This window comes from Oncorhynchus nerka, linkage group LG12 (genome assembly GCF_034236695.1).
Source record: "Oncorhynchus nerka isolate Pitt River linkage group LG12, Oner_Uvic_2.0, whole genome shotgun sequence".
In the NCBI taxonomy this organism is placed as follows: domain Eukaryota; kingdom Metazoa; phylum Chordata; class Actinopteri; order Salmoniformes; family Salmonidae; genus Oncorhynchus; species Oncorhynchus nerka.
The window spans coordinates 70,749,941-70,777,879 of NC_088407.1; the positions used below are offsets into that span (position 1 = coordinate 70,749,941).

General features: G+C 42.1%; 2 protein-coding genes across 2 annotated transcripts; one reads left to right on the top strand and one right to left on the bottom strand.

Annotated features, from left to right (window-relative positions):
• The first annotated feature begins 245 nt into the window (after nucleotides 1–245).
• ccdc175 (coiled-coil domain containing 175) lies at nucleotides 246–16,133 on the top strand. Its single transcript, XM_029675770.2, has 19 exons — nucleotides 246–375; nucleotides 680–765; nucleotides 1,293–1,404; nucleotides 2,352–2,487; nucleotides 2,611–2,839; nucleotides 3,104–3,226; nucleotides 3,983–4,092; nucleotides 4,230–4,311; nucleotides 6,455–6,591; nucleotides 8,366–8,476; nucleotides 8,747–8,818; nucleotides 8,922–9,057; nucleotides 9,157–9,285; nucleotides 9,409–9,547; nucleotides 14,533–14,612; nucleotides 14,726–14,878; nucleotides 14,975–15,077; nucleotides 15,192–15,235; nucleotides 15,486–16,133. Exons 1-19 carry the CDS (start codon nucleotides 309–311, stop codon nucleotides 15,663–15,665), a joined length of 2,229 nt encoding a protein of 742 aa, XP_029531630.2. The 5' UTR covers nucleotides 246–308; the 3' UTR covers nucleotides 15,666–16,133.
• On the bottom strand, nucleotides 15,752–27,930 carry LOC115138669 (JNK1/MAPK8-associated membrane protein-like). Its single transcript, XM_029675771.2, is given in 8 exon segments — nucleotides 15,752–17,159; nucleotides 17,287–17,363; nucleotides 18,640–18,821; nucleotides 19,099–19,256; nucleotides 19,258–19,306; nucleotides 26,025–26,179; nucleotides 26,315–26,394; nucleotides 27,812–27,930. Coding segments are annotated over 8 exon segments (924 nt in total). The 5' UTR covers nucleotides 27,816–27,930; the 3' UTR covers nucleotides 15,752–16,940.
• Nucleotides 27,931–27,939: the final 9 nt, after the last annotated feature.

Sequence of the window (27,939 nt, forward strand, 5' to 3'; positions counted from 1 at the left end):
GGTAGGCTATATATTACCCCCAAATAAAGGTAGGATAATGTTATTTTTATTTAGAAAACATTTTAGTAATATAATATAATATCTTCAAGATGCTAGAGTGATACTCATTAATATTGTTATTCCAATCCCATTCCACATGTACTTCATCTTTTTGAGCGCAAGATCTAGGCCTACTCTCACTTTCGTGTCTTGCATGTTGGTTACCATGCCAACCCATATTCGGTTCGCGCTGCTCAAACTTGGAAGCAAACGCCAAACACTGATACAAGTCAACGAAGCTAGCTATTTGCATATATTTTACATTCGACATGGCATCTTGCTTAGTGCCTGACTTTCCAGCTGTTCTGGTTGCTTTGGAGCATTTGGGCGAATTAGGTAAGAAAACAAAATGCGCCTCTCTCTCTTGCTACTGTTACACATGTCATGAGTGACTATAGCTAGCTAGCCCCTACCTATCGTAAATGAAACGTATAGAGAAGCATCGGATAAACTGCTACTTTTCAGTGTTGACAACTCCTACACTTGTGAATGAGCGCAGACGTGATGCAACCCAACCGATTACTTTGATTTGTAGTTGCCAAGTTGAATCATTTTAATGTTTCAAATAAGTACTGTATCAGATCTAAATTTACATCGCTAATAGCACAACTTGCCTGTTTGAACGTTTGCCTTGACATAGACAAGCAGCTGAGGGATGAGGGAGTTCCATTCAGTCCTGAGGCCAGTCATCACCTGAAAGAAATAGCTGCTGCCATCACTGAACTGGTAGGCATATGCCAATAGGGAAAGAGAAGATCGAACATCGGGTAGTCTAAATATTGTTGCGACCAATATGATTGATTTAATAAATAGACTAATAAACTAATCGATTATCTAAAGTGGAATGTAAACCTATCCACTGGGCACACACTGAACCAACGAGGAATAGACGTTGAATTTACGTCTGTGCCCAGTGGTTAGGTAAATATAAAGTATATTATCCTGAGCCATTGACTTTATGTTCGTATTCATATCTGTTCTTATTTCTTATTGTTGTTGCATTGTCGAGAATGAACCTGCAAGTAAGACTTTCGTTAGACTGTGTATACCATGTGTATCCTGTACATACAACTAATAAAACATTTACATTCAAGTCCATAGAGACAATGGCCATAGAGGCCAGAACACTTGCTTTACACACTCTTTTGAAACCCCTTGCTTTACACACTCTTTTGAAACCCCTTGCTTTACACACTCTTTTGAAACCCCTTGCTTTACACACTCTTTTGAAACCCCTATTTTCTATGAATCAGGAGACTTCCAGAAGAGTAGTCCATGAACAACTGGAGGTAGAAACTATTGAAACAAGCAAACTCCGACATCAATGCCAGAATATCCATGATGATGTTCAGAATGAGATATCAGGTAATAACTTATATACCCCAATGATGTGATTTCATAGAATACAACCCACTGGGCAAAACCTGGTTGGATCAATGTTGTTTCCACATCATTTCAACCCAAAATATAAGTGTGATGATGTTGAATCAACGTGGAAACCTGACTGGAATTGGAAGGAAGTCATCAACGTAAGGGAATTTCATATTTTTTCACCCAACTTTTAAACTATATCCAATGACATGGTGGAAATGTTTTGTGGATTTCACAATTAATTCACTTTAGTTGACAACTAAATGTAAATCAAAACTAAACATTGAACTGATGTCTGTGCCCAGTGGAAAGAAATTAATATTGCCCGGCTCTAGCCCTTTGGGGGCCCTAATCTTGAAAAATGTTGCAGTTCTAAAGTACATTTCCTGCAATTCTACACATTTTTCCATTGTGCTGAGAGAAAATGTTGCAATTTTATAAAAATATATCATGCAATTCTCATTTTGCCATGAGTCAGCGAGAAAAGATTTGCAGTTTTACAGCTAATTTCCTGCCATTCTAACATTTTGCCATGACTTATGCCATGTTAATGATATCTGAGTGAGAGTGACTTACAAAATCAGTGGGGGCCCCCTGGAAGCCAGGGTCCCTGGGCATGTGCACTGCGTGACCTGTCGGTATTTGGACATGATTACTACAAGTTTAGATAGCTGGCTAGACTAACTTACCAATATAAAAAATGGTTAGCTGACATGGCTAACTGAGTGACTGTCAGTGACTGACATAACAAGAGAATAATGTCAAACTTGCACCTTGTGTGTTCTACTATTCTCAACAGTAAGTTAAGACTGAGTTCCTAAGCGACTGCTTATGTCACTTATGCCTAGAGAGGCCTTGTTGCCTGTTCTTGCCTTAAAGCTAGAATGAAAAAGCTATCCAGTCATGTTTTTCTCACAGATATGTGTCATTGTCCCTTTCAGCTGGTGTTGCGGCTGCAAGAAATATAAATGCGGGTCAAATTACTCAACTCCAAGATGAACTGAACAGTATAGTGCAAGAAATAGAATTAATGGAGAAAAAACAGGAAGTCCTTGAAAAGCAAAATGCTATTCTTTAGTAAGTAATATAAGTAATGTTGAGCAATGTATAGGTGTAACAGATCATAACAAAATTGGCAACATTTCACATAACATCCATGATGTTATAACTTGTTATTACTTGTTTTGGAATCTTTTTCAGTCCTGAGAGAGAGTTGGTAAAAGGTGACCATGAAAATGTCATCAACCAATTAAACTACCAGCTGTCAGAGAAGGCCAATAAACAGATTCTGCTCAATGAAACAATGAACGAGATCAAAGAAGGGAAAGCCAAGATCACAGATGTGGAGAACACTAAAGTGGAGCTAGAGGAAGACATGATTCAAGAGAGGAAGATGTTTGTTGAAACAAATGAGAATCTTCAGAGAGAGGTACATCACAGTCACCTCTTATTATAGCTACATTTTAAATGCTTAAATGTTTGTTATTTAGCAGATGCACAGGAGCAATTAGGTTTAAAAGTCCCTTGCTCAAGGGCACATCAGCAGATGTTTAACCTAATCGGCTGTTGGATTCAAACCAGAAACTTTTCGGTTACTAGCCCAATGCTCTTAACCGCTACCTGCTTACAGTATCTGAGATACTATACCCTGCTGTGAGGCACCGTCTTAATCTTATCCTCCTTGCTGGTCTAGTGTGAGGAAGTCATCAATAACATACAGGACCAGAAGAAGAACAATGAGAAGAAAAGCAGGGAGCTGGACATTTTTTTAGCAGAACTGCTGGATAAGGAGGACAAAGTCACAGAGCAAAAAAAAGCAAGTGAACTGAAGTATTTCAGTGAAGTAGTAAATTAATTACATTTTCGACTAATGCTCTTCACTTGCTATAACTGCCTTTTTTTATTCATTTATAGTATGATATAAACAGTGGTGTAAAGTAACTAAGTAAAAATTGTACTACTTAAGTAGTTTTTGGTGAATCTGTACTTTACTTAACGATATATATTTTTGACTACATTTACTCCACTACATAACTAAAGAAAATATGTACTTTTCACTCCCATGAATTTTCCCTGGCACCCAAAAGTACTTGTGACATTTTGAATGCTTAGCAGGACAGGAAAATGGTCCAATTCATGCCATTATCAAGAGGACACGTGGTCATCCCTACTGCCTCTGATCTGGCACTCACTAAACACAAATGCTTCGTTTTTAAATTATATCTAAGTGTTGGAGTGTGTCCCTGGCTCTCCGTTAATAAAGAAAACAAGAAAATCATACTGTCTTGTTTGCTTAATATAAGGAATTTGAAATTATTTATAGCATTTACTTTTACTTTTGATTCTTAAGTATATTTGAGTAATTATTTACATTTACTTTTGATACTTAAGTATATTTAAAACCAAATAGTTTAAGAATTTTACTCAAGTAGTACTTTACTGGGTTACTTTCACTTTTACTTCAGTCATTTTATATGAAGGTATCTTGACAATTGGTACTATCTCCACCACTGGATTTAAATACATATTTATAAATTGTGTTATTTCACCCAACACTCTTCCTTCATTGCAGCACATTGTCCAGTTAGAGCAAAGTATAGCCAAACGGACAGCATCTGAAATCCAATACAAAGAGCAGCTGGCAGACGAGATCAACACATTTGAGGAACTTGTTCTTCAGAAGTAAGATTTGCATTCATCCAGGTACTGTATGTTGCGTAAGCATGGAGCATACATGGAATGCAAGGGATACTGTATGTTACATCATGTCTGCTTCCATCATTCCATATTTTTCCACTCATGAACCATTGTTTCCACAGGGAATTTCATATAAAGGAGTTGGCTGAAGTGAGAATTGTATTTGAACTGAAAGTTCAGGCACTACAGGAAAAGATTGTAGAGGTAAGAGATGGTTAGATTCTTCCAAAGCGATGCTACTACTACAGTACAGCTCCAGGGCAACATGTTGCTTCATTCTCCTCTTCTCTTCTCTTCTCTCTGTTGGTGTTGCTATGGTGGAATGGATTATAAACACCTGCATGATGTCAGATGTGAGACATCGATTTCCTGCCATTGCCAGAGGCCTCAGCCTTACTGTTCTGTAGTCAAATTGATATTTTTAGAAAGTATTCCTTCAAAGGCACTTTGTGCTAAGTCTGACCTTTAAGAGAGACAGTTCACTGGAGTGTCCTCTGATGTGCTAGAGTTCACACAGTCCATCAAAGGGCATAGCAGCTGTGTGTGGCCATATGATCCGATGACAGGCTGACTGAACGTGAAGAAAATGCCCTTTGAATAGAATTACTCTCCTGGTATCCCCTTGTAGAGGAGTTGGGGTGTTTGTATGTGTCTGGCAAAAGTCAGAATCATACACTATATATACAAAAGTATGTGGACATCCCTTCAAATTAGTGGATTCGGCTATTTCAGCCACACCCGTTGCTAACAGGTGAACAAAATCGAACACACAGTCATGCAATCTCCATAAACAAACATTGGCAATAGAATGGCCTTACTGAAGAGCTCAGTGACTTTCAACGTGGTACCGTCATTAAATGCCGCCTTGCCAACAAGTCAGTTTGTCAAATTTATGCCCTGCTAGAGATGCCCCGATCAACTGTAAGTGCTGTTATTGTGAAGTGGAAACGTCTAAGAGCAACAACGGCTCAGCGACGAAGTGATAGGCGATACAAGCTCACAGAATGGGACGACAAGTGCTGAAGTGCGTAGCACGTAAAAAATCATCTTTCCTCGGTTGTAACACTCACTACCTAGTTTCAAACTGCCTCTGGAAGCAATGTCAGTACAAGAACTGTTCGTACGCTGCCCATGGCCAAGCAGCTGCACATAAGCCTAAGATCACCATGCGCAATGCCAAGCGTCGGCTGGAGTGGTGTAAAGCTTGCCACCATTGGACTGTAGTGGAAATGTGGAAATGCGTTCTCTGGAGTGATGAATCACACGTCACCATCTGGCAGTCCGACGGACCAATCTGGGTTTGGCGGATGCCAGGAGAACGCTACCTTCCCCTATTCATAGTGCCAACTGTAAAGTTTGGTGGAGGAGGAATAATGGTCTAGGGCTGTTTTTCATGGTTCGGGCTAGGCCCCTTAGTTCCAGTGAAGGGAAATCTTAACTTTACAGTATACAATGACATTCTAGACGATTCTATGCTTCCAACTTTGTGGTAACAGTTTGGGAAGGCCCTTTCCTGTTTCAGCATGACAGTGCCCTCGTGCGCAATTGAGGTCCATACACAAATGTTTTTTTTTTAGATCGGTGTGGAAGAACATAACTGGCCTGCACAGAGCCCTGACCTCAACCCCATTGAACACCTTTGGGATGAATTGAAACGCCGACCTCACTAATGCTTGTGGCTATATATGGAAGCAAGTCCCCGCAGCAATGTTCCAATATCGAGTGGAAAGCCTTCCCAGAGGAGTGGAGGCTGTTATAGTAGCAAAGGGGGGACCAACTCCATATTAATGACCATGATTTTGGAATGATATGTTGGACGATCAGGTGTCCACATACTTTTGGCCATGTAGTGTATGTGAAACAAATTTATGATGCTGAAGTTTGGCTTTGACTTCAGGTAGTACCTCCCCGTTTCAAAATGTTTACTCGCTACTGAACACCCCCCTGGGATGATATGCGGGGCTCGTGTGGTCTGGGGGAGGCAGTATTAGGTGATTGTAGAGCAGGGTTCGCTAAAAAACACAACAAAAAAACATTTTTATTGTTGAACATAAGACTGTAAAAATCACCAGCAAATCAGCTCCAAGGGATTTTCATTTTGGAGATTTGTTTGAAACTATTCCTACACATAAAAGAGAGATATATGTGATCGTATACAAATGTAAGCAAGGTTCAAAGTTGTGTTTTAGTCAAATATATCTGTTTGGGCTACTTGCGGTCAATTTGCAGTCTACAAATGATTTATAATTATGCTCCGGCCCCCTAGTTGATGATCTCTGTTGTAGAGGATTCTCATGCATTATAGATCGGCGCTGTGTAGATGGGCTCTGTTCTGTTATGTGTGCAGGTGGATGGTGAGATGGAGGAGGGCCAGATAGTGAATGCCATCCGCCTGGAGTCTATTGCTAAGATGTCTGACAGATTTAAAGCTCAAAGGAAAGAGGAGGACGACGTCATGGCTGAACACCTCAATGTCTCAAGACGGTATTCCATCTATACCTCTTTGCATCCTGTACCTACGAAGGATCAAGTCAACCTGCAACACTGCTTTCCCTTTACTTTGCTGACAGTCATTTTTACTTACATTTTATCAGTGGTGTAAAAAGTACCCAACTGTCATACTTGAGTAAAAGTAAAGATAATTGAATAGAAAATGACTCAAGTAAAAGTCACCCAGTAAACTTCTACTTGAGTAAATGTCAAAAACTATTTGGTTTAAAATATACTTAAGGATCAAAAGTAAAAGTATATATAATTTCAAATTCCTTCTTTTAAGCAAATCAGATGGCACCATTTTCTTGTTTTTTTAATTTATGGAAGGCCAGGGGCCCACTCCAACACTCAGAAATCATTTACAAACAGCCAGGGGCACACTCCAACACTCAGACATCATTTACAAACAGTCAGGGACACACTCCAACACTCAGACATCATTTACAAACAGCCAGGGGCACACTCCAACACTCAGACATCATTTACAAACAGCCAGGGACACACTCCAACACTCAGACATAATTTACAAACAGCCAGGGACACACTCCAACACTCAGACATCATTTACAAACAGCCAGGGACACACTCCAACACTCAGACATCATTTACAAACAGCCAGTGGTCCACTCAGACATAATTTACAAACAGCCAGGGACACACTCCAACACTCAGACATCATTTACAAACAGCCAGGGGCCCACTCCAACACTCAGACATCATTTACAAACAGCCAGGGACACACTCCAACACTCAGACATAATTTACAAACAGCCAGTGGTCCACTCCAACACTCAGACATAATTTACAAACAGCCAGGGACACACTCCAACACTCAGACATCATTTACAAACAGCCAGGGGCCCACTCCAACACTCAGACATCATTTACAAACAGCCAGGGACACACTCCAACACTCAGACATAATTTACAAACAGCCAGGGGCACACTCCAACACTCAGACATCATTTACAAACAGCCAGGGGCACACTCCAACACTCAGACATCATTTACAAACAGCCAGGGGCACACTCCAACACTCAGACATCATTTACAAACAGCCAGGGGCAAACACAGGGGCACACCAACACTCAGACATCATTTACAAACAGCCAGGGGCACACTCCAACACTCAGACATCATTTACAAACAGCCAGGGGCACACTCCAACACTCAGACATCATTTACAAACAGCCAGGGGCACACTCCAACACTCAGACATCATTTACAAACAGCCAGGGGCACACTCCAACACTCAGACATCATTTACAAACAGCCAGGGGCACACTCCAACACTCAGACATCATTTACAAACAGCCAGGGGCACACTCCAACACTCAGACATCATTTACAAACAGCCAGGGGCACACTCCAACACTCAGACATCATTTACAAACAGCCAGGGGGCACACTCCAACACTCAGACATAATTTACAAACAAAGCATGTTGGTTTAGTGAGTCCACCAGATCAGAGGCAGTAGGGATGATCAGGGATGTTCGGGTGATAAGTGGGTGAAGTTGACTTTTTTCCTGTTCTGCTAAGCATTCAAAATGTAACGAGTACTTTTGGATGTCAAGGAAAATGTATGGAGTAAAAAGTACAATATTTTCTTAAGGAATGTAGTGAAGTAAATGTAGTCAAAAATATAAATAGTAAAGTACAGATACACCCAAAAAACTACTTAAGTGAACATACTCTAAAGTACTACTTAAGTACTTTACACCACTGCATTTTATCATCTGTTTGTTTGTTTGATTGATTTTCAGCTTAGAAAAGTCCAGACTTAGACTTGAGGAGCGCATTGCATCGATCGCTAAACATAAAATTGAGATCAGAGAAATGGATGAAGAGATCAAACAACTCCATGAAACCAATATGTAAGTAATATGGTCCATTTTATAATATTAGTCTATAATCTCCCCTACGAGTTTTGACACTTTTGTGTAGTATCAAAGTAACCTATTTCACTAAGGACAGCATTAACCATCTGACCAAGTTTGAAATATAATGTATAAACATTCTAAATAATTATCTTGCAAACTATAGAGCTTTTATCTCCTTGTTTAGTTATACACTAAAAATAAAGTAAATGTCATGCAGAATTGTCAGAATAGTTGCTTACCTAGTTAGCATTTTGTTTCTCATAGAGTTAATGCAGACCTGTTTGAAAGAAATGTGGATGAACTGCATGGACAGCTCAATAAAGAAAAGAAGAACATGTAAGCAACAAATAGTATCTCTTCATTTCATTATAGACTTTGACTTTCTCTTCATAAATTGGGTGATTTGATGCGGTCTACGGTTTTTACCTTTTCTTTTCAGAGCAATCTTTGAAGTTGAAAAAGAAGTACTGTGCCAGTCTCTGGAGAATCTAAAAAAAGATCAAGTACAGCATGTGAAAGAGGTCCACTCTAATATCGGTTTAACCAGGAGGAGATATGAGGAACTGCTTGAAGAGGTTAGCTTATTTTTCCTTCATTCTTCAGGAATCTATTGAGATAGCACATGCACTTCATATTTGTTTTATTCATTTATATTTCATAAACATTTAAATCAGGAGAAGAAACTCAGAGAGCATGTATTCATGGGCGCGTTGATTGAACGTCTCAGTAACAAGATTGTTAAGGCAGAGGAGGGGAATGAACAGATGACCATTTCCTACAATGCCGAGATCCAACAGTTCATCGTAAGTATATATATATATTTACATTTTACATCTAACTCAGCTAGCGGACATTAGTAAGACTCATCACGAATACAAGCTGTTGAGAAAACATGTATTTAATGTCTTCTTCTTCTGTGAAATTAGACTGAAGCGGAGTCAGTGATACAGAGCCGACTGGAGAAGGAGGAGGACCTGAAGGGTAAAGAGTCTATCTTGGAGGAGGCGGAGGCCCAGTTTTATATTGACCAGTCCAGGCACCAAAAACTAAAAAACCATACTTCAGGTACTGACCCAATAATCTGCTAATATATCTATAATAACAACTATAATAACACAGAGCCGCACGCGTACAAAGCTCTCCCTCGCCCTCCATTTGGCAAATCTGACCATAATTCTATCCTCCTGATTCCTTCTTACAATCAAAAACTAAAGCAGGAAGTACCAGTGACTCGCTCAATACGGAAGTGGTCAGATGACACAGATGCTAAGCTACAGGACTGTTTTGCTAGCACAGATCAAATCAAATTGTATTGGTCACATACACATGCAGATGTTATTGCGAGTGTACTGTAGTGAAATGCTTGTGCTTCTAGTTCCGACAGTGCAGCTACCTAATACACACAAATCTAAGTAAAGGGGTGGAATAAGAATATACATATAAATATATGGATGAGCGATGACCGAGCAGCATAGGCAAGATGCAATAGATGGTATAAAATATAGTATATACATATGAGATGAGTAATGCAAGATATGTAAACATTATTAAAGTGCCATTATTAAAGTGACTAGTGATCCATTTATTAAAGTGGCCAATGATTTCAAGTCTGTATGTAGGCAGCAGCCTCCCTGTGTTAGTGATGGTTGTTTAACAGTCTGATGGTATTGAGATAGAAGCTGTTTTTCAGTCTCTCGGTCCCAGCTTTGATGGCCCTGTACTGACTTCGCCTTCTAGATGGTAGCTGGGTGAACAGGCAGTGGCTCGGGTGGTTGTTGTGAATGTTGACCTGTTTAGACTGGAATATGTTCCGGAACTCATCGGATGGCATTGAGTATACCACATCAGTCACCGGCTTCATCAATAAGTGCATAGATGACGTTGTCCCCACAGTGATCGTATGTGCACCAACCAGAAGCCATGGATTACAGGTAACATCCACACTGAGCTAAAGGGTAGAGCTGCTGCTTTCAAGGAGCAGGACTATAACCCGGACGCTTATAAGAAATCCCGCTATGCCCTCAGACAAACCATCAAACAGGCAAAGAGTGAATACAGGACTAATATTGAATCATACTATACCTGCTCCAACGCTCGTCGGATGTGGCAGGGCTTGCAAACTATTACGGACTACAAAGGGAAGGCCAGACGTGAGCTACCCAGTGACACAAGCCTATCAGACAAGTTAAATTACTTCTATGCGCGCTTCGAGGCAAGCAACACTGATGCATGCATGAGAGCACCAGCTGTTCTGGATGACTGTGTGATCACGCTCACCGTAGCTGATGTGAGTAAGACCTTTAAACAGGCCGCAGGGCCAGGCGGATTACCAGGACGTGTACTGCGAACATGCGCTGACCAACTGGCAAGTGTCACTGATATTTTCAACCTGTCCTTGGCTGAGTCTGTAATACCTACATGTTTCAAGCAGACCACCATAGTCCCTGTGCCCAAGAACACCAAGGTAACCTGCCTAAATGACTACTGACCCGTAGCACTCACATCTGTGGCCATGAAGTGCTTTGAAAGGCTGGTCATGGCTCACATCAACACCATCATCCCAGAAACCCTAGACCCTCTCCAATTTGCATACCGACCCAACAGATCTACAGATGACGCAATCTGTATTGCACTCAAATCAAATTTGATTTGTCACATACACATGGTTAGCAGATGTTAGTGCGAGTGTAGCGAAATGCTTGTGCTTCTAGTTCCGACAATGCAGTAATAACCAACAAGTAATCTAACTAACAATTCCAAAACTACTGTCTTATACACAGTGTAAGGGGATAAAGAATATGTACATGAGGATATATGAATGAGTGATGGTACAGGGCAGCATACAGTAGATGGTATCGAGTACAGTATATACATATGAGATGAGTATGTAGACAAAGTAAACAAAGTGGCATAGTTAAAGTGGCTAGTGATACATGTATTACATAAGGATGCAGTCGATGATATAGAGTACAGTATATACGTATGCATATGAGATGAATAATGTAGGGTAAGTAACATTATATAAGGTAGCATTGTTTAAAGTGGCTAGTGATATATTTACATCATTTCCCATCAATTCCCATTATTAAAGTGGCTGGAGTTGGGTCAGCGTCAATGTCAGTGTGTTGGCAGCAGCCACTCAATGTTAGTGGTGGCTGTTTAACAGTCTGATGGCCTTGAGATAGAAGCTGTTTTTCAGTCTCTCGGTCCCAGCTTTGATGCATCTGTACTGACCTCGCCTTCTGGATGATAGCGGGGTGAACAGGCAGTGGCTCGGGTGGTTGATGTCCTTGATGATCTTTATGGCCTTCCTGTAACATCGGGTGGTGTAGGTGTCCTGGAGGGCAGGTAGTTTGCCCCCGGTGATGCGTTGTGCAGACCTCACTACCCTCTGGAGAGCCTTACGGTTGAGGGCGGAGCAGTTGCCGTACCAGGCGGTGATACAGCCCGCCAGGATGCTCTCGATTGTGCATCTGTAGAAGTTTGTGAGTGCTTTTGGTGACAAGCCGAATTTCTTCAGCCTCCTGAGGTTGAAGAGGCGCTGCTGCGCCTTCTTCACGACGCTGTCTGTGTGAGTGGACCAATTCAGTTTGTCTGTGATGTGTATGCCGAGGAACTTAAAACTTGCTACCCTCTCCACTACTGTTCCATCGATGTGGATAGGGGGTGTTCCCTCTGCTGTTTCCTGAAGTCCACAATCATCTCCTTAGTTTTGTTGACGTTGAGTGTGAGGTTATTTTCCTGACACCACACTCCGAGGGCCCTCACCTCCACCCTGTAGGCCGTCTCGTCGTTGTTGGTAATCAAGCCTACCACTGTTGTGTCGTCCGCAAACTTGATGATTGAGTTGGAGGCGTGCGTGGCCACGCAGTCGTGGGTGAACAGGGAGTACAGGAGAGGGCTCAGAACGCACCCTTGTGGGGCCCCGTGTTGAGGATCAGCGGGGAGGAGATGTTGTTGCCTACCCTCACCACCTGGGGGCGGCCCGTCAGGAAGTCCAGTACCCAGTTGCACAGGGCGGGGTCGAGACCCAGGGTCTCGAGCTTGATGACGAGCTTGGAGGGTACTATGGTGTTGAATGCCGAGCTGTAGTCGATGAACAGCATTCTCACATAGGTATTCCTCTTGTCCAGATGGGTTAGGGCAGTGTGCAGTGTGGTTGAGATTGCATCGTCTGTGGACCTATTTGGGCGGTAAGCAAATTGGAGTGGGTCTAGGGTGTCAGGTAGGGTGGAGGTGATATGGTCCTTGACTAGTCTCTCAAAGCACTTCATGATGACGGAAGTGAGTGCTACGGGGCGGTAGTCGTTTAGCTCAGTTACCTTAGCTTTCTTGGGAACAGGAACAATGGTGGCCCTCTTGAAGCATGTGGGAACAGCAGACTGGTATAGGGATTGATTGAATCAACAATGCCCTTTTCCACCTGGACAAAAGGAACACCTACGTGAGAATGCTGTTCCTTGACTACAGCTCAGCGTTCAACACCATAGTGCCCTCAAAGCTCGTCATTAAGCTAAGGACCCTGGGACTGAACACGCTGATCCTCAACACAGGGGCCCCTCAGGGGTACGTGCTTAGTCCCCTCCCGTACTCCCTGTTCAACCATGACTGCTCAATCAGAGACCTGGCAGTGTGGTGCCAGGCCAACAACCTATCTCTCAACGTGATCAAGACAAAGGAGATGATCTTGGACTACTGGAAGAGGAGGGCTGAGCAAGCTCACATTCTCATCGAATGGGCTGTAGAGTGGAGCAGGTTGATAGCTTCAAGTTCCTTGGTGTCCACATCACCAACAAACTATCATGGTCCAAACACACCAAGACAGTTGTGAAGAGGGCATGACCATGCCTATTCCCCCTCAGAAGACTGAACAGAGTAGGCATGGGTCCTCAGATCCTCAAAAAGTTCTACAGCTGCACCATCAAAAGCATCCTGACCGGTTGCATCACCGCCTGGTATTGCAACTGCTCAACCTAAGACCACAAAGCGCAACAGAGGGTAGTGCGTATGGCCCAGTACATCACTGGGGCCAAGCTTCCTGCCATCCAGGACCTCTATACCAGGCGGTGTCAGAGGAAGGCCCTAAAAATTGCCAATGACTCCGGCCACCCTAGTCATAGACTGTTCTCTCTGCTACTGCACGGCAAGCGCTACTGGAGCGCCAAGTCTAGGTCTAAAAGGCTTCTTAAAGATTCTACTCCAAGCCATAAGACTGCTGAACAGTAATGATGGACTGTTGTTTCTCTTGTCTTATTTGAGCTGTTCTTGCCATAATATGGACTTGGTCTTTTAGGCCTATCTTCTGTATACCACCCCTACCTTGTCACAACACAACTGATTGGCTCAAACTCATTAAGAGGGAAAGAAATTCCACAAATTAACTTTTAACAAGACACACATTTTAATTTAAATGCATTCCAGGTGACTACCTCATGAAGCTGGTTGGGAGAATGCCAAGAGTGTGCAAAGCTGTCATCAAGGCAAAGGGTGGCTACTTTGAAGAATCTCAAATATAAAATATATTTTGATTTGTTTAACACTTTTTTGGTTACTACAGTACATGATTCCAAATATGTTATTTCATAGTTTTGATGTCTTCACTATTATTCTACAATATAGACAATATTTTTTTTAAATAAAGAAAAACCCTTGAATGAGTAGGTGTGTCCAAACTTTTGACTGGTACTGTACATATTACCTCGATTACCTCGACTAAGCTGTACACCCGCACATTGACTCAGTAACCCCTGTATATACCCTGTATATACAGTAGCCTCTTTATTGTTATTAAATTGTTGCGCTTTTATTTTTTACTTTAGTTTATTTCGCAAATATTTTTTCTTAAAACTGCATTGGTGATAAAATGCTTGTAAGTAAACATTTCACTGTTGTATTCGGCGCACTTGACAAATACAATTTGATTCGATTTAGTAGACAATATCAAGTAGACATACACAAATATACAGATTTCTCAAATAATGTGCTCACTATAACTTTAAAAATCATGTAGTGCAGCATTTTATAATTACTTAAATGGTTTTCCCCACCAGAGTTAAAGAGTAAGAACAATCATCTAGAGCTCTTCATCCAGGATATGAAAGAGAGCACTAGTAAACTTCTCAAACCAAAGGTGAGTTTCATAACAAAAACATGTAGTATGTACATCTTGGTTACCACACACTCTAAAAGGAAAGCTGTGAAGTGTAATAGCATTGAAACAGTATGCTTGTAACTGACTGACAGGAGGACATGAAGAGGAGTCTAGAGGGTTTGCGTGAGAAACACATGGAACTGCTGACGTCTCACACTGCAGACATCATCGCCATGGAGAAGAGCATCTATGACAACGGGATGATGCTGGAGCAGGTCAATATGGAGAACAGTAGACTGCATGTGGTAAGAGATATGAGTCACTCACAATGGCCCTCCATACTGAACTACACCACTCACTTACCTACCAAGCAAAAACTCAATGTAAACATTGTTTTTCAGCGTATTGAACAAATGAAGGAGGACATATGGAACACCAGGAAAGACCAGGAAAGACACACAAAGGAGATTGGGTGGCTGAAAGAGGAGGTTCATTCTCTATTTGGTGAGCATCAGCCGAGCTCAATGACTCCAACTATTGTAAACCGTTGTGCATAACATTTAGTTCAGTCTATCAGGTTTCAATATCATCATAACTTATAAATGCATCTTCCGCTAGAGAGCCTGCTTGATGCTTGGGCAGAGGACACTGTGGTGACTGAGGTAAGGATTCTTACAACATGGCTGGTCAGTCCAGCAGCTTACTGTACATACGCCATTTCATTTTTTACAACCTGTGATGTTAACTTATAGCCTGACCACATGCTGACAGACAACTGTGTACATGACCAGATTTCTCTGGTTAACGTATTTTGACAAATCCACAGTGCAGCACTTGAGTGATTTGTAAGTATATAGTAAACTGTCATGAAGAGACCACACTAAACCATCCATGACTCATTCAACACTTCAGGAATCTTCAGAGAGAGACCACAAGATTCTGGAGGCTATCTACAGACTCATGACCAAGATCCACGACAGGAAGTTCCAACTGGGGGATATCAACAGTAGACTAGAGGAGGAACTGAAGGGCATGAGTTCCCTGTTAGCCAGTAATAAATCAAACATTGCACTTAAAGAACAGGGCAACTAAAGTGAGTCATCAAGAAGGATTACATCAACACAATTGTTTTGTTATAACAAAAACTCAGCACAAATGAAAGTCATATGAGATGAAAGTAGATGAGTACTCACACTTCTGATTTTTATTTCAGAAAATTCATACTTTATAACACTGCATTTCACAAGTTTTTTTGAACAATACATTTTACAAGTCAAAATTGTAGCTAGTCAAGTCCTCGTTCTGTATGTTTTACACTGCAATAAAAATATATATTTCTAATAAACACATCTATTTACAAGCATTCAATGAGCATGCATAAAATACATTCACAATTTAATTTCCTTACTATCCAACAAGCGTATTTCCCCAACATAATTTACGGGGAAACAGCAGGATCATTTTCATTCCATTTTTGATCAAGCAAAATAATGGAACTATATCCCACTTGGCTTGTAACATAATATTAGGTTATAATAAACTATTTTATCTGCCACTGGATGTATGCATGTGTTCAGAGTTTTTGGCACATTAGATGTAGTTTAAGAACATCTAACAACTTAAACTATTGGTCAATCCAGAGACCATCTTTGATTTCACTGCAACAATCAAGGATATCTGAGCTTAAAACAATCAAGGATGTTGAGCATATATGATTTGTTTATTTAACTAAGCAAGTCAGTTTAGAAGAAATTCTTATTTACAATGACTGCCTAACCCCGGCCAAACCCTAACGACGCTGGGCCAATTGTGCCGCCCTATGGGACTCTCAATCATGGCCGGTTGTGATACAGCCCAGGATCGAACCAGGGTCTGTAGTGATGCCTCTAGTACGGAGATGCAGTGACGTAGATCGCTGAGCCACTGAGGTGCCCAAAATAATATGACACAGAGTGAATATCTAATGACAAAACATGTCTCAAAACAGCCTCAATGATGAACAGTACATCTTAGGCCTTAGGTTGTAAAGACAACATTCATGTGGACACAAACGATACCATTCAATTATTAACACTTGAAATATATGGAGCTTTGTAGTTTATAGACATACAGTATGTACACGTTGTTTGTATTCCCAGCTTAGTTCTAAGAATATCCTAAAATCTTTTCACTGTGAGAGGAATATCAACACTGCATGCAGCAGTCATCCTCCTACCATACTCAGAGAAGGCAGTAAAGGCTAGCGTCCATATATCTCCATGGACAACACCTCCTGAATTGATAGACAGGTGGATATCAGCGGTGCTGCTCGTGGCAACATGAATTCCCTGAGTCTAACTTTAATACCCACATCCATCTAAAATAGTTCTAGTGGCCGTTGCCGCCTTCTGACAGAATCCGGCTAGGTTCAGTGAACCTGGCAGTGAGCAGGTAGAAAAGGGCGGGTCCAGGTACCAAGGCCAATAGAGGTAGGTCCTGCTCCAGTTTATCCAATCGGGAGATGGAGATGATGCCATACGCGTGAAGTAGCCAATGGCTGAAGAGCACCACCAACCGCTTCTTCTTGGCAGCGAGATTCTTGAAAGACTATGGATAGGAGTAAAGGGAGAAAACACTTAGGAAATGGGATATGTGCTCAAACAATTATTGACTGAGCTGATATCAAAATTTTAAAATTGTTGGTTAGGAAAATATAAAATAAGCAGTTTCTTGCCTGTATTTCTGAGGCTGACATGTACACTGCCAGGGTAACCAGGGACAACACCAAAATAATGTATGGAAAAGCATAATCTGAAAAACAGAAAGCATCACGCTTATACCACAGTCACATGGCAAGACCTTTAGTCTCGCCAGGCCAAATCTTGTCTCGTTGCATCGACTACTGGAAGTCTTCAGTATTGGATTTAGTTTTTAGGGTGGCTGTTATCTAGTGATGGGGGTTGAAACAATTCAGTCAGATAACGTGCTATTATTTAGTACAATATTATATAGCTACCTTGACACCAAGTATCGATTTATAAATATATATATATATATGCGGTGAATAAAAACCCTTGAATGAGTAGGTGTGTGTATATATATATATACACACACACAGTGGGGCAAAAAAGTATTTAGTCAGCCACCAATTGTGCAAGTTCTCCCACTTAAAAAGATGAGAGGCCTGTAATTTTCATCATAGGTACACTTCAACTATGACAGACAAAATGAGAAAAAAAATCCAGAAAAATCACATTGTAGGATTTTTAATGAATTTATTTGCAAATTATGGTGGAAAATAAGTATTTGGTCAATAACAAAAGTATCTCAATACTTTTATATACCCTTTGTTGGCAATGACAGAGGTCATTGGGGCGGCAGGGTAGCCTAGTGGTTAGAGCGTTGGACTAGTAACCGAAAGGTTGCAAGTTCAAATCCCTGAGCTGACAAAGTACAAATCTGTCATTCTGCCCCTGAACAGGCAGTTAACCCACTGTTCCTAGGCCGTCATTGAAAATAAGAATTTGTTATTAACTGTCTTGCCTAGTAAAATAAGGTTTTCACACAATGTTTGCTGGTATTTTGGCCCATTCTATAGAATTTATTTCCTTCTCAATGCATTTGAGCCAATCAGTTGTGTTGTGACAAAGTAGGGTTGGTATACAGAAGATAGCCCTATTTGGTGAAACACAGATGTCTCAAGTTGAGGTATGCAATTAGCATGCTGACTGCAGGAATGTCATGGAGTCTACATGGAAACTAGTGACACATTTGTACTTATCAAACCCATCAAATATTGTGGCCTGTGTGATCTCTGGCAATAGTTCTGGTGGACATTCCTGCAGTCAGCATGCTAATTGCATACCTCAACTTCTGGTGGACATATTATTTTTGGTCTTCCTGAGGAGAACTTCCCCAGGCATTGGAACAGAACGTGAAATGCCTAGGCTTCCGAGGCAACAAGACCTATGGCCTAAAAATAATGCATTTCACATAAATCAATTATGTAACCATAAATACTATATAAATGGAAACTGACCTGGGCTGGCCCGAACCAGAACGGACCCTTAATTGAAAGCATACTCACAGAGCAGGCCGCCTCCCACAGCTTGCAGGACTGTCAGGATGGGGAAGAAGTAGAGAGCAGCGTAGATGCTCTTGAAGCGGTCAGATTTCCCCAGACCACAGGCGATCTTCTTGACCAGGAGTGGCCGAAGCAGCATCATAAACACTAGGCAGAAGGCGTAGTAGATCAACACTATAGTGTACCTGCGGATACAGAATAAGTCATGTTATTCAATGAACAAAACATCTCACATCACACTGTGCTTGATGGTGGCACACTGCTCTGAAGCTGAACATGCCAACCAATTCCATATGTTCAGCTCATATCAGTTGATGATGAGACTGTTTCCAGATAGAGACTGAAATTAATCTTGGACTAAAAAGCTATTTCAGCATGCTTTGAGTCCAGGACTAACTGAGAAACAAGCCCTAAAAGTGCATAGATCCCATTCATGATGTGGACGAGCCATCGGCTACTCACAGGGCAAAGACAGCTTCCTGTGTGCAGTGTAGAGTGGTGATGTAGTCTGGGCTGGGGTTGTACAGCATGGTGTACCAGTCTGAAAGCATCTGGACTCTGCAAGACCTGATAGACAGCAGACCCACTGGGTCGTTGACCAGCAGATTCACCATAGCCGCACACGCTGCACTCAAACAGGGCTGTGATGTGTTGGAAGAGGGCACTGGAGCTTCAGAAAGATATACATAATATCAGTAACATTAACATGAGTTACCAAGTAGGCTACTACAGGACCATGTTAAACTCCTTTCATAAAAAACCTCTACAGCAGTGTTGGGGAGTAGTGAACTGCATGTAGTTCAACCAGTAATTCAACTACATTTTGCAGTAGCTTGATGGTAGACTAACTAAATTCAAAATCTTGTGTTTTAAGTAGTTAATTACTTTTTGTCATGTAGCAAAAATAAAATACAATATGGGTGAAGTAGTCAAGAATTTCCTTTCTTTTTCGGCATCAGACATACCTAATTCACACTTGAAACATAGTTTTTGTGTTTAATAGGATAAATTACACATTCTGTTAACAGCTGACTCCCGAGTGATCTGTCTTGCAATTTGTAGTCTAAGAGTTCAGATTTCGATATGATAAGTTATAACGAAATAGCTTGGATGTAGTGAACTACTTTTTAAAAGTAACTTTAGTTAAGTAAACAGTTTTTTTATTTAAAAAGCTTTAATGCAACTTAACTTCTTTTACAAGTAATTGGTAACTTGGTCAACTATATTTTCAGAGTAGCTTCCCCAACACTGCTCTACAGTAAATGTCACAATATGTAGCCTATTGGCCATGGGTATGACAAGTGGAGCGTGTTCATGGATGCAATGGGATGCAAGGCTTCCCCCCCCTAAAAATACTAAAAAAAAAAAATACAAAATTATTTCTTTCATCTCTCTGAGTTTCATAAACGTCCTTACATTCTTAAGAAGCTGAATGTATCTCACCAGAGAAAGAATCAGAGCGAACAAAACCAACAAAACAAAAAAAGTGTCAAGGGAAGCAAGTTTGGATTTGGCTTTAGACCAATCACATCACAAACCAAACATCATTATTGACAGAAAAAAATTGAATTGTTGCATATCATTGTGTGGTTGTCCTCCGCTAGCTACTTTTGGTATCTTTTAGTTGTCACTAGGGTTGGAAAGGGTCGGAAACTTTCCTGTACATTTCCTGAATTTTTCCAGTAGATATTCCATGGGAAGTTCATGGGAATTTTGCTTTTAACTATCCCCAATTCAATGGAATTGCAACCCTCTGCATACACAGTACACTCTTCCATCACATGTACAGCTGATTCTCAAGATCTTGCACACTAATGAGACGCTATTGAGCCCACACTACTACAATGTCTGAGCCAAGGACCACATCCTTTCTGGTAAGTTTTGATTACAATACTGGACGGGGTAAATATATTTTATATGACATACATGATTTTTTGTTAACTAGTAAATAGTAGCCTACAGCAAAGTGTGTTGAAATTACACTGCTCAAAAAAATAAAGGGAACACTTAAACAACACAATGCAACTCCAAGTCAATCACACTTCTGTGAAATCAAAATGTCCACTTAGGAAGCAACACTGATTGACAATAAATGTCACATGCTGTTGTGCAAATGGAATAGACAACAGGTGGAAATTATAGGCAATTAGCAAGACACCCCCAATAAAGGAGTGGTTCTGCAGGTGGTGACCACAGACCACTTCTCAGTTCCTATGCTTCCAGGCTGATGTTTTGGTCACTTTTGAATGCTGGAGGTGCTTTCACTCTAGTGGTAGCATGAGACGGAGTCTACAACCCACACAAGTGGCTCAGGTAGTGCAGCTCATCCAGGATGGAACATCAATGCGAGCTGTGGCAAGAAGGTTTGCTGTGTCTGTCAGCGTAGTGTCTTGAGCATGGAGGCGCACAGCCCTCCATGTGCTCACCAGAGGTAGCCCGACTGCCATTAGGTACCGAGATGAGATCCTCAGACCCCTTGTGAGACCATATGCTGGTGCAGTTGGCCCTGGGTTCCTCCTAATGCAAGACAATGCTAGACCTCATGTGGCTGGAGTGTGTCAGCAGTTCCTGCAAGAGGAAGGCATTGATGCTATGGACTGGCCCGCCCGTTCCCCAGACCTGAATCCAATTGAGCACATCTGGGACATCATGTCTCGCTCCATCCACCAACGCCACGTTGCACCACAGACTGTCCAGGAGTTGGCAGATGCTTTAGTCCAGGTCTGGGAGGAGATCCCTCAGGAGACCATCCGCCACCTCATCAGGAGCATGCCCAGGCGTTGTAAGGGAGGTCATACAGGCACGTGGAGGCCACACACACTACTGAGCCTCATTTTGACTTGTTTTAAGGACATTACATCAAAGTTGGATCAGCCTGTAGTGTGGTTTTCCACTTCAATTTTGAGTGTGACTCCAAATCCAGACCTCCATGGGTTGATACATTTGATTTCCATTGATCATTTGTGTGTGATTTTGTTGTCAGCACATTCAACTATGTAAAGAAAAAGTATTTAATAAGAATATTTCATTCATTCAGATCTAGGATGTGCAACTGGGTACTGGACTTCCTGACGGGCCGCCCCCAGGTGGTGAGGGTAGGCAACAACATCTCCACCCCGCTGATCCTCAACACTGGGGCCCCACAAGGGTGCGTTCTGAGCCCTCTCCTGTACTCCCTGTTCACCCACGACTGCGTGGCCACGCACGCCTCCAACTCAATCATCAAGTTTGCAGACGACACAACAGTGGTAGGCTTGATTACCAACAACGACGAGACGGCCTACAGGGAGGAGGTGAGGGCCCCCGGAGTGTGGTGTCAGGAAAATAACCTCACACTCAACGTCAACAAAACTAAGGAGATGATTGTGGACTTCAGGAAACAGCAGAGGGAACACCCCCCTATCCACATTGATGGAACAGTAGTGGAGAGGGTAGTAAGTTTTAAGTTCCTCGGCGTACACATCACAGACAAACTGAATTGGTCCACCCACACAGACAGCATCGTGAAGCAGGCGCAGCAGCGCCTCTTCAACCTCAGGAGGCTGAAGAAATTTGGCTTGTCACCAAAAGCACTCACAAACTTCTACAGATGCACAATCGAGAGCATCCTGTCGGGCTGTATCACCGCCTGGTACGGCAACTGCTCCGCCCACAACCGTAAGGCTCTCCAGAGGGTGGTGAGGTCTGCACAACGCATCACCAGGGGTAAACTACCTGCCCTCCAGGACACCTACACCACCCGATGTCACAGGAAGGCCATAAAGATCATCAAGGACAACAACCACCCGAGCCACTGCCTGTTCACCCCGCTATCATCCAGAAGGCGAGGTCAGTCCAGGTTCATCAAAGCTGGGACCGAGAGACTGAAAAACAGCTTCTATCTCAAGGCCATCAGACTGTTAAACAGCCACCACTAACATTGAGTGGCTGCTGCCAACACACTGACTCAACTCCAGCCACTTTAATAATGGGAATTGATGGGAAATGATGTAAAATATATCATTAGCCACTTTAAACAATACTACCTAATATAATGTTTACATACCCTACATTATTCATCTCATATGTATACGTATATACTGTACTCTAGATCATCTACTGCATCTTTATGTAATACATGTATCACTAGCCACTTTAACTATGCCACTTTGTTTACATACTCATCTCATATGTATATACTGCACTCAATACCATCTACTGCATCTTGCCTATGCCGCTCTGTACCATCACTCATTCATATATCTTTATGTACATATTCTTTATCCCCTTACACTTGTGTCTATAAGGTAGTAGTTTTGGAATTGTTAGCTAGATTACTTGTTGGTTATTACTGCATTGTCGGAACTAGAAGCACAAGCATTTCGCTACACTCGCATTAACATCTGCTAACCATGTGTATGTGACAAATAAAATATGATTTGATTATTTTGGTGTTCCCTTTATTTTTTTGAGTAGTGTATTTCTAACTTATCAACTTCTGCTTGTTTGTTTTTGCTACCATGTGGGTTTTAGCTTGCTTGAGCCTGCTAACTGAGTGTTAATTCACCTACAGGTTTCATTTTAAAACATTTACCACCCTCTGCCCCCAGCTGTGCTCTGGACACCATGTGTGAACTGATTGCCCCCCATCTATCTTCAGAGCTCGTGTTGCTAGGTGACCTAAACTGGAACATGCTTAACACCCCAGCCATCCTACAATCTAAACTTGATGCCCTCAATCTCACACACATTATCAATGAACCTACCAGGTACCTCCCCAAAGCCTTAAACACGGGCACCCTCATAGATATCATCCTAACCAACTTGCCCTCTAAATACACCTCTGCTGTCTTCAACCAAGATCTCAGTGATCACTGCCTCATTGCCTGCATCCGTAATGGGTCAGCAGTCAAACAACCTCCACTCATCACTGTAAAACGCTCCCTGAAACACTTCAGCGAGCAGGCCTTTCTAATCGACCTATCCTTTTTTTAAATGCCTTCCTAACCATCTTAAATAAACATGCCCCATTCAAGAAATGTAGAACCAGGAACAGATATAGCCCTTGGTTCTCCCCAGACCGGACTGCCCTTAACCAACACAAAAACATCCTATGGCGTTCTGCATTAGCATCGAACAGCCCCCGTGATATGCAGCTGTTCAGGGAAGCTAGAAACCATTATACACAGGCAGTTAGAAAAGCCAAGGCTAGCTTTTTCAAGCAGAAATTTGCTTCCTGCAACACTAACTCAAAAAAGTTCTGGGACACTGTAAAGTCCATGGAGAATAAGAACACTTCCTCCCAGCTGCCCACTGCACTGAAGATAGGAAACACTGTCACCACTAATAAATCAACCATAATTGAGAATTTCAATAAGCATTTTTCTACGGCTGGCCATGCTTTCCACCTGGCTACTCCTACCCCGGTCAACAGCACTGCACCCCCAACAGCAACTCGCCCAAGCCTTCCCCATTTCTCCTTCTCCCAAATCCGTTCAGCTGATGTTCTGAAAGAGCTGCAAAATCTGGACCTCTACAAATCAACCGGGCTAGACAATCTGGACCCTTTCTTTCTAAAATTATCTGCAGAAATTGTTGCCACCCCTATTACTAGCCTGTTCAACCTCTCGTGTCGTCTGAGATTCCCAAAGATTGGAAAGCAGCTGCGGTCATCCCCCTCTTCAAAGGGGGGGACACTCTTGACCCAAACTGCTACAGACCTATATCTATCCTACCATGCCTTTCTAAGGTCTTCGAAAGCCAAGTCAACAAACAGATTACCGACCATTTCGAATCTCACCATACCTTCTCTGCTATGCAATCTGGTTTCAGAGCTGGTCATGGGTGCACCTCAGCCACACTCAAGGTCCTAAACGATATCTTAACCGCCATCGATAAGAAACATTACTGTGCAGCCGTATTCATTGATCTGGCCAAGGCTTTCGACTCGGTCAATCACCACATCGTCATCGGCAGACTCGACAGCCTTGGTTTCTCAAATGATTGCCTCGCCTGGTTCACCAACTACTTCTCTGATAGAGTTCAGTGTGTCAAATCGGAGGGTCTGCTGTCCGGACCTCTGGCAGTCTCTATTGGGGTGCCACAGGGTTCAATTCTTGGACCGACTCTCTTCTCTGTATACATCAATGAGGTCGCTCTTGCTGCTGGTGAGTCTCTGATCCACCTCTACGAAGACGACACCATTCTGTATACTTCTGGCCCTTCTTTGGACACTGTGTTAACAACCCTCCAGGCAAGCTGCAATGCCATACAACTCTCCTTCCGTGGCCTCCAATTGCTCTTAAATACAAGTAAAACTAAATGCATGCTCTTCAACCGATCACTACCCGCACCTACCCGCCTGTCCAACATCACTACTCTGGACGGCTCTGACTTAGAATACGTGGACAACTACAAATACTTAGGTGTCTGGTTAGACTGTAAACTCTCCTTCCAGACCCATACCAAATAATTTTGCACGCCCAATTTTTCAGTTTATGATTTGTTAAAAAAGTTTGAAATATCCAATAAATGTCGTTCCACTTCATGATTGTGTCCCACTTGTTGTTGATTCTTCACAAAAAAATACAGTTTTATATCTTTATGTTTGAAGCCTGAAATGTGGCAAAAGGTCGCAAAGTTCAAGGGGGCCGAATACTTTCGCAAGGCACTGTATCTCCCTCACTAGCTTTAAGCACCAACTGTCAGAACAGCTCACAGATTACCGCACCTGTACATAGCCCACCTATAATTTAGCCCAAACAACTACCTCTTTCCCAACTGTATTTAATTTATTTTGCTCCTTTGCACCCCATTATTTTTATTTCTACTTTGCACATTCTTCCATTGCAAAACTACCATTCCAGTGTTTTACTTGCTATATTGTATTTACTTTGCCACCATGGCCTTTTTTGCCTTTACCTCCCTTCTCACCTCATTTGCTCACATTGTATATAGACTTGTTTATACTGTATTATTGACTGTATGTTTGTTTTACTCCATGTGTAACTCTGTGTCGTTGTATCTGTCGAACTGCTTTGCTTTATCTTGGCCAGGTCGCAATTGTAAATGACAACTTGTTCTCAACTTGCCTACCTGGTTAAATAAAGGTGAAATCATTTTTTTTTTTTTTTAAATGACCTTCAATGCCATACAACACTCCTTCCGTGATTATTCTGCCACTGTCTTTTTATTATCTCGGCCTTTAGCCCTATATCACAGTGCCAAGGCTTATGAACAAAGTGCCAAGGCTTATGAACAAAGTGCCAAGGCTTATTGAGCAAACAACGCAATTATCACAACAGATAGGTTGTAATGTTTTTTTTTCTGGATTAGCTTCTCCAGTGATTTAACCTACATGCCACAATTGGTTATAACTGCAGTAATTTGGGCTGAAAATTAGACATTACCTTTTCTTCCCAGAGTACCACTCGATGAAGAACCAGTGTAGAACCAGTGGCAGCATTGCCATGAAGCCCAGGTACAGCCAGTCATAAAGTTCAGGGGATTCTGTACACTTCTCACAGATCTTCTGCATGTTTGTCTTCTCTCCTCTGGGACATACCTGATAATTCAACTACATTTTAGGGTATGGGTTTAGCCTAATACTCGGTTACAGAACTTAGTGCTACATTAGTAGCTAGAATGGCCTTCCAACAGCTCAGTTGATTTGTTCAAATTCAGTTGGAACTATACTCACCCCACATTCTCCATCAAATGAGCCATTTATCAACATCTTGCCACAATAATGTCCCGGACAGGTTGAACTCATGGCTACGGCTGTAATGAAACAGTAATACAACCAGTCAGTTATTGACAATACTGCGGACATCTAACAATGTGGCTACATTATATGAACAAAAGTATGTGGACACCTGCTAGTCGAACATCTCAATGCAAAATCATTGGCATTAATATGGAGATGGTCTTCCCTTTGCTGCTATTATAGCCTCCACTCTTCTGGGAAGGCTTTCCACTAAATGTTTGAACATTGCTGCGGGGACTTGCTTCCATTCAGCCACAAGCGCATTACTGAAGTCGGTAAATTATGTTGGCCGATTAGGCCTGGCTCATAATTGGCGTTCCAATTCATCCCAAAGGTGTCGATGGGGTTGAGGTCAGGGCTCTGTGCAGGCCAGTCAAGTTCTTCCACGCCGATTTCAACAAACCCTTTCTGTATGGTCCTCGTTTTGTGCACAGGGGCATTGTCATACTGAAACAGTACAAGGCCTTCCCCAAACTGTTGCCACAAAGTTGGAAGCACAGAATCATCTAGAATGTCATTGTATGGTGAAGCGTTAAGATTTCCCTTCACTGGAACTAAGGGGCCTAGTCCTAACCATGAAAAAGAACCCCAGACCGTTATTCCTCCTCCACCAAACGTTACAGTTGGCACTATGCATTGGGGCAGGTCGTGTTCTACTGGCATCCACCAAACCCAGATTCGTTCATCGGACTCCTAGATGGTGAAGTGTGATTCATCACTCCAGAGAAAGCATTTCCACTGCTGAAGAGTCCAATGGCAGCGAGCTTTACACCACTCGCTTGGCAATGCATATGGTGATCTTAGGCTTGTATGCAGCTGCTCAGTCATGGAAACCCATTTCATGAAGCTGACTTTGCTTCCAGAGGCAGTTTGGAACTCGGTAGTGAGTGTTGCAACCGAGGACAGACTATTTTTATACGCTATGCATTTCAGCACTCTGTGGTTCAGGTCTGTGAGCTTGTGTGGCCTACCACTTCACGGCTGAGCTGTTGTTGCTCCTAGACATTAACACAATATCAGCACTTACAGTTGACCGGGCCAGCTCTAGCAGGGCACAAATTGGACAAACTGACTTGTTGGAAAGGTGGCATCCTATGACGGTGCCACGTTGAAAGTCACTGCGCTCTTCAGTAAGGCCATTCTACTGTCAATGTTTGTCTATGGAGATTGCATGGCTGTGTGCTCGATTTTATATCTGTCAGCAACAGGTGTGGCTGAAATAGCCGAATCCACTAATTTGAAGGGGTGTCCACATACTTTTGTATATATAGTGTAACGTTACTTATCACCTAAAAACTAGCAAGTATGTTGGTTAGCTAGCTAAAATAGCTAACTAGCTATCTAGCTTTCCTGGTTTAGGCGACAGGGCGTAATATTAAAGTCATCATATCATTAAGCAGACACTTTCCAAGTATAATGTAGCTACATTACCCATATTATTATTCAATATCCATACGATTTAGATGAATACTTGGTACATGATGTTTCCAAACAACGATTTAATTTCTGCTACATCAACCGACAAACCGGAAGCTCCTGCTACAGTGGTTCGGTCGTCA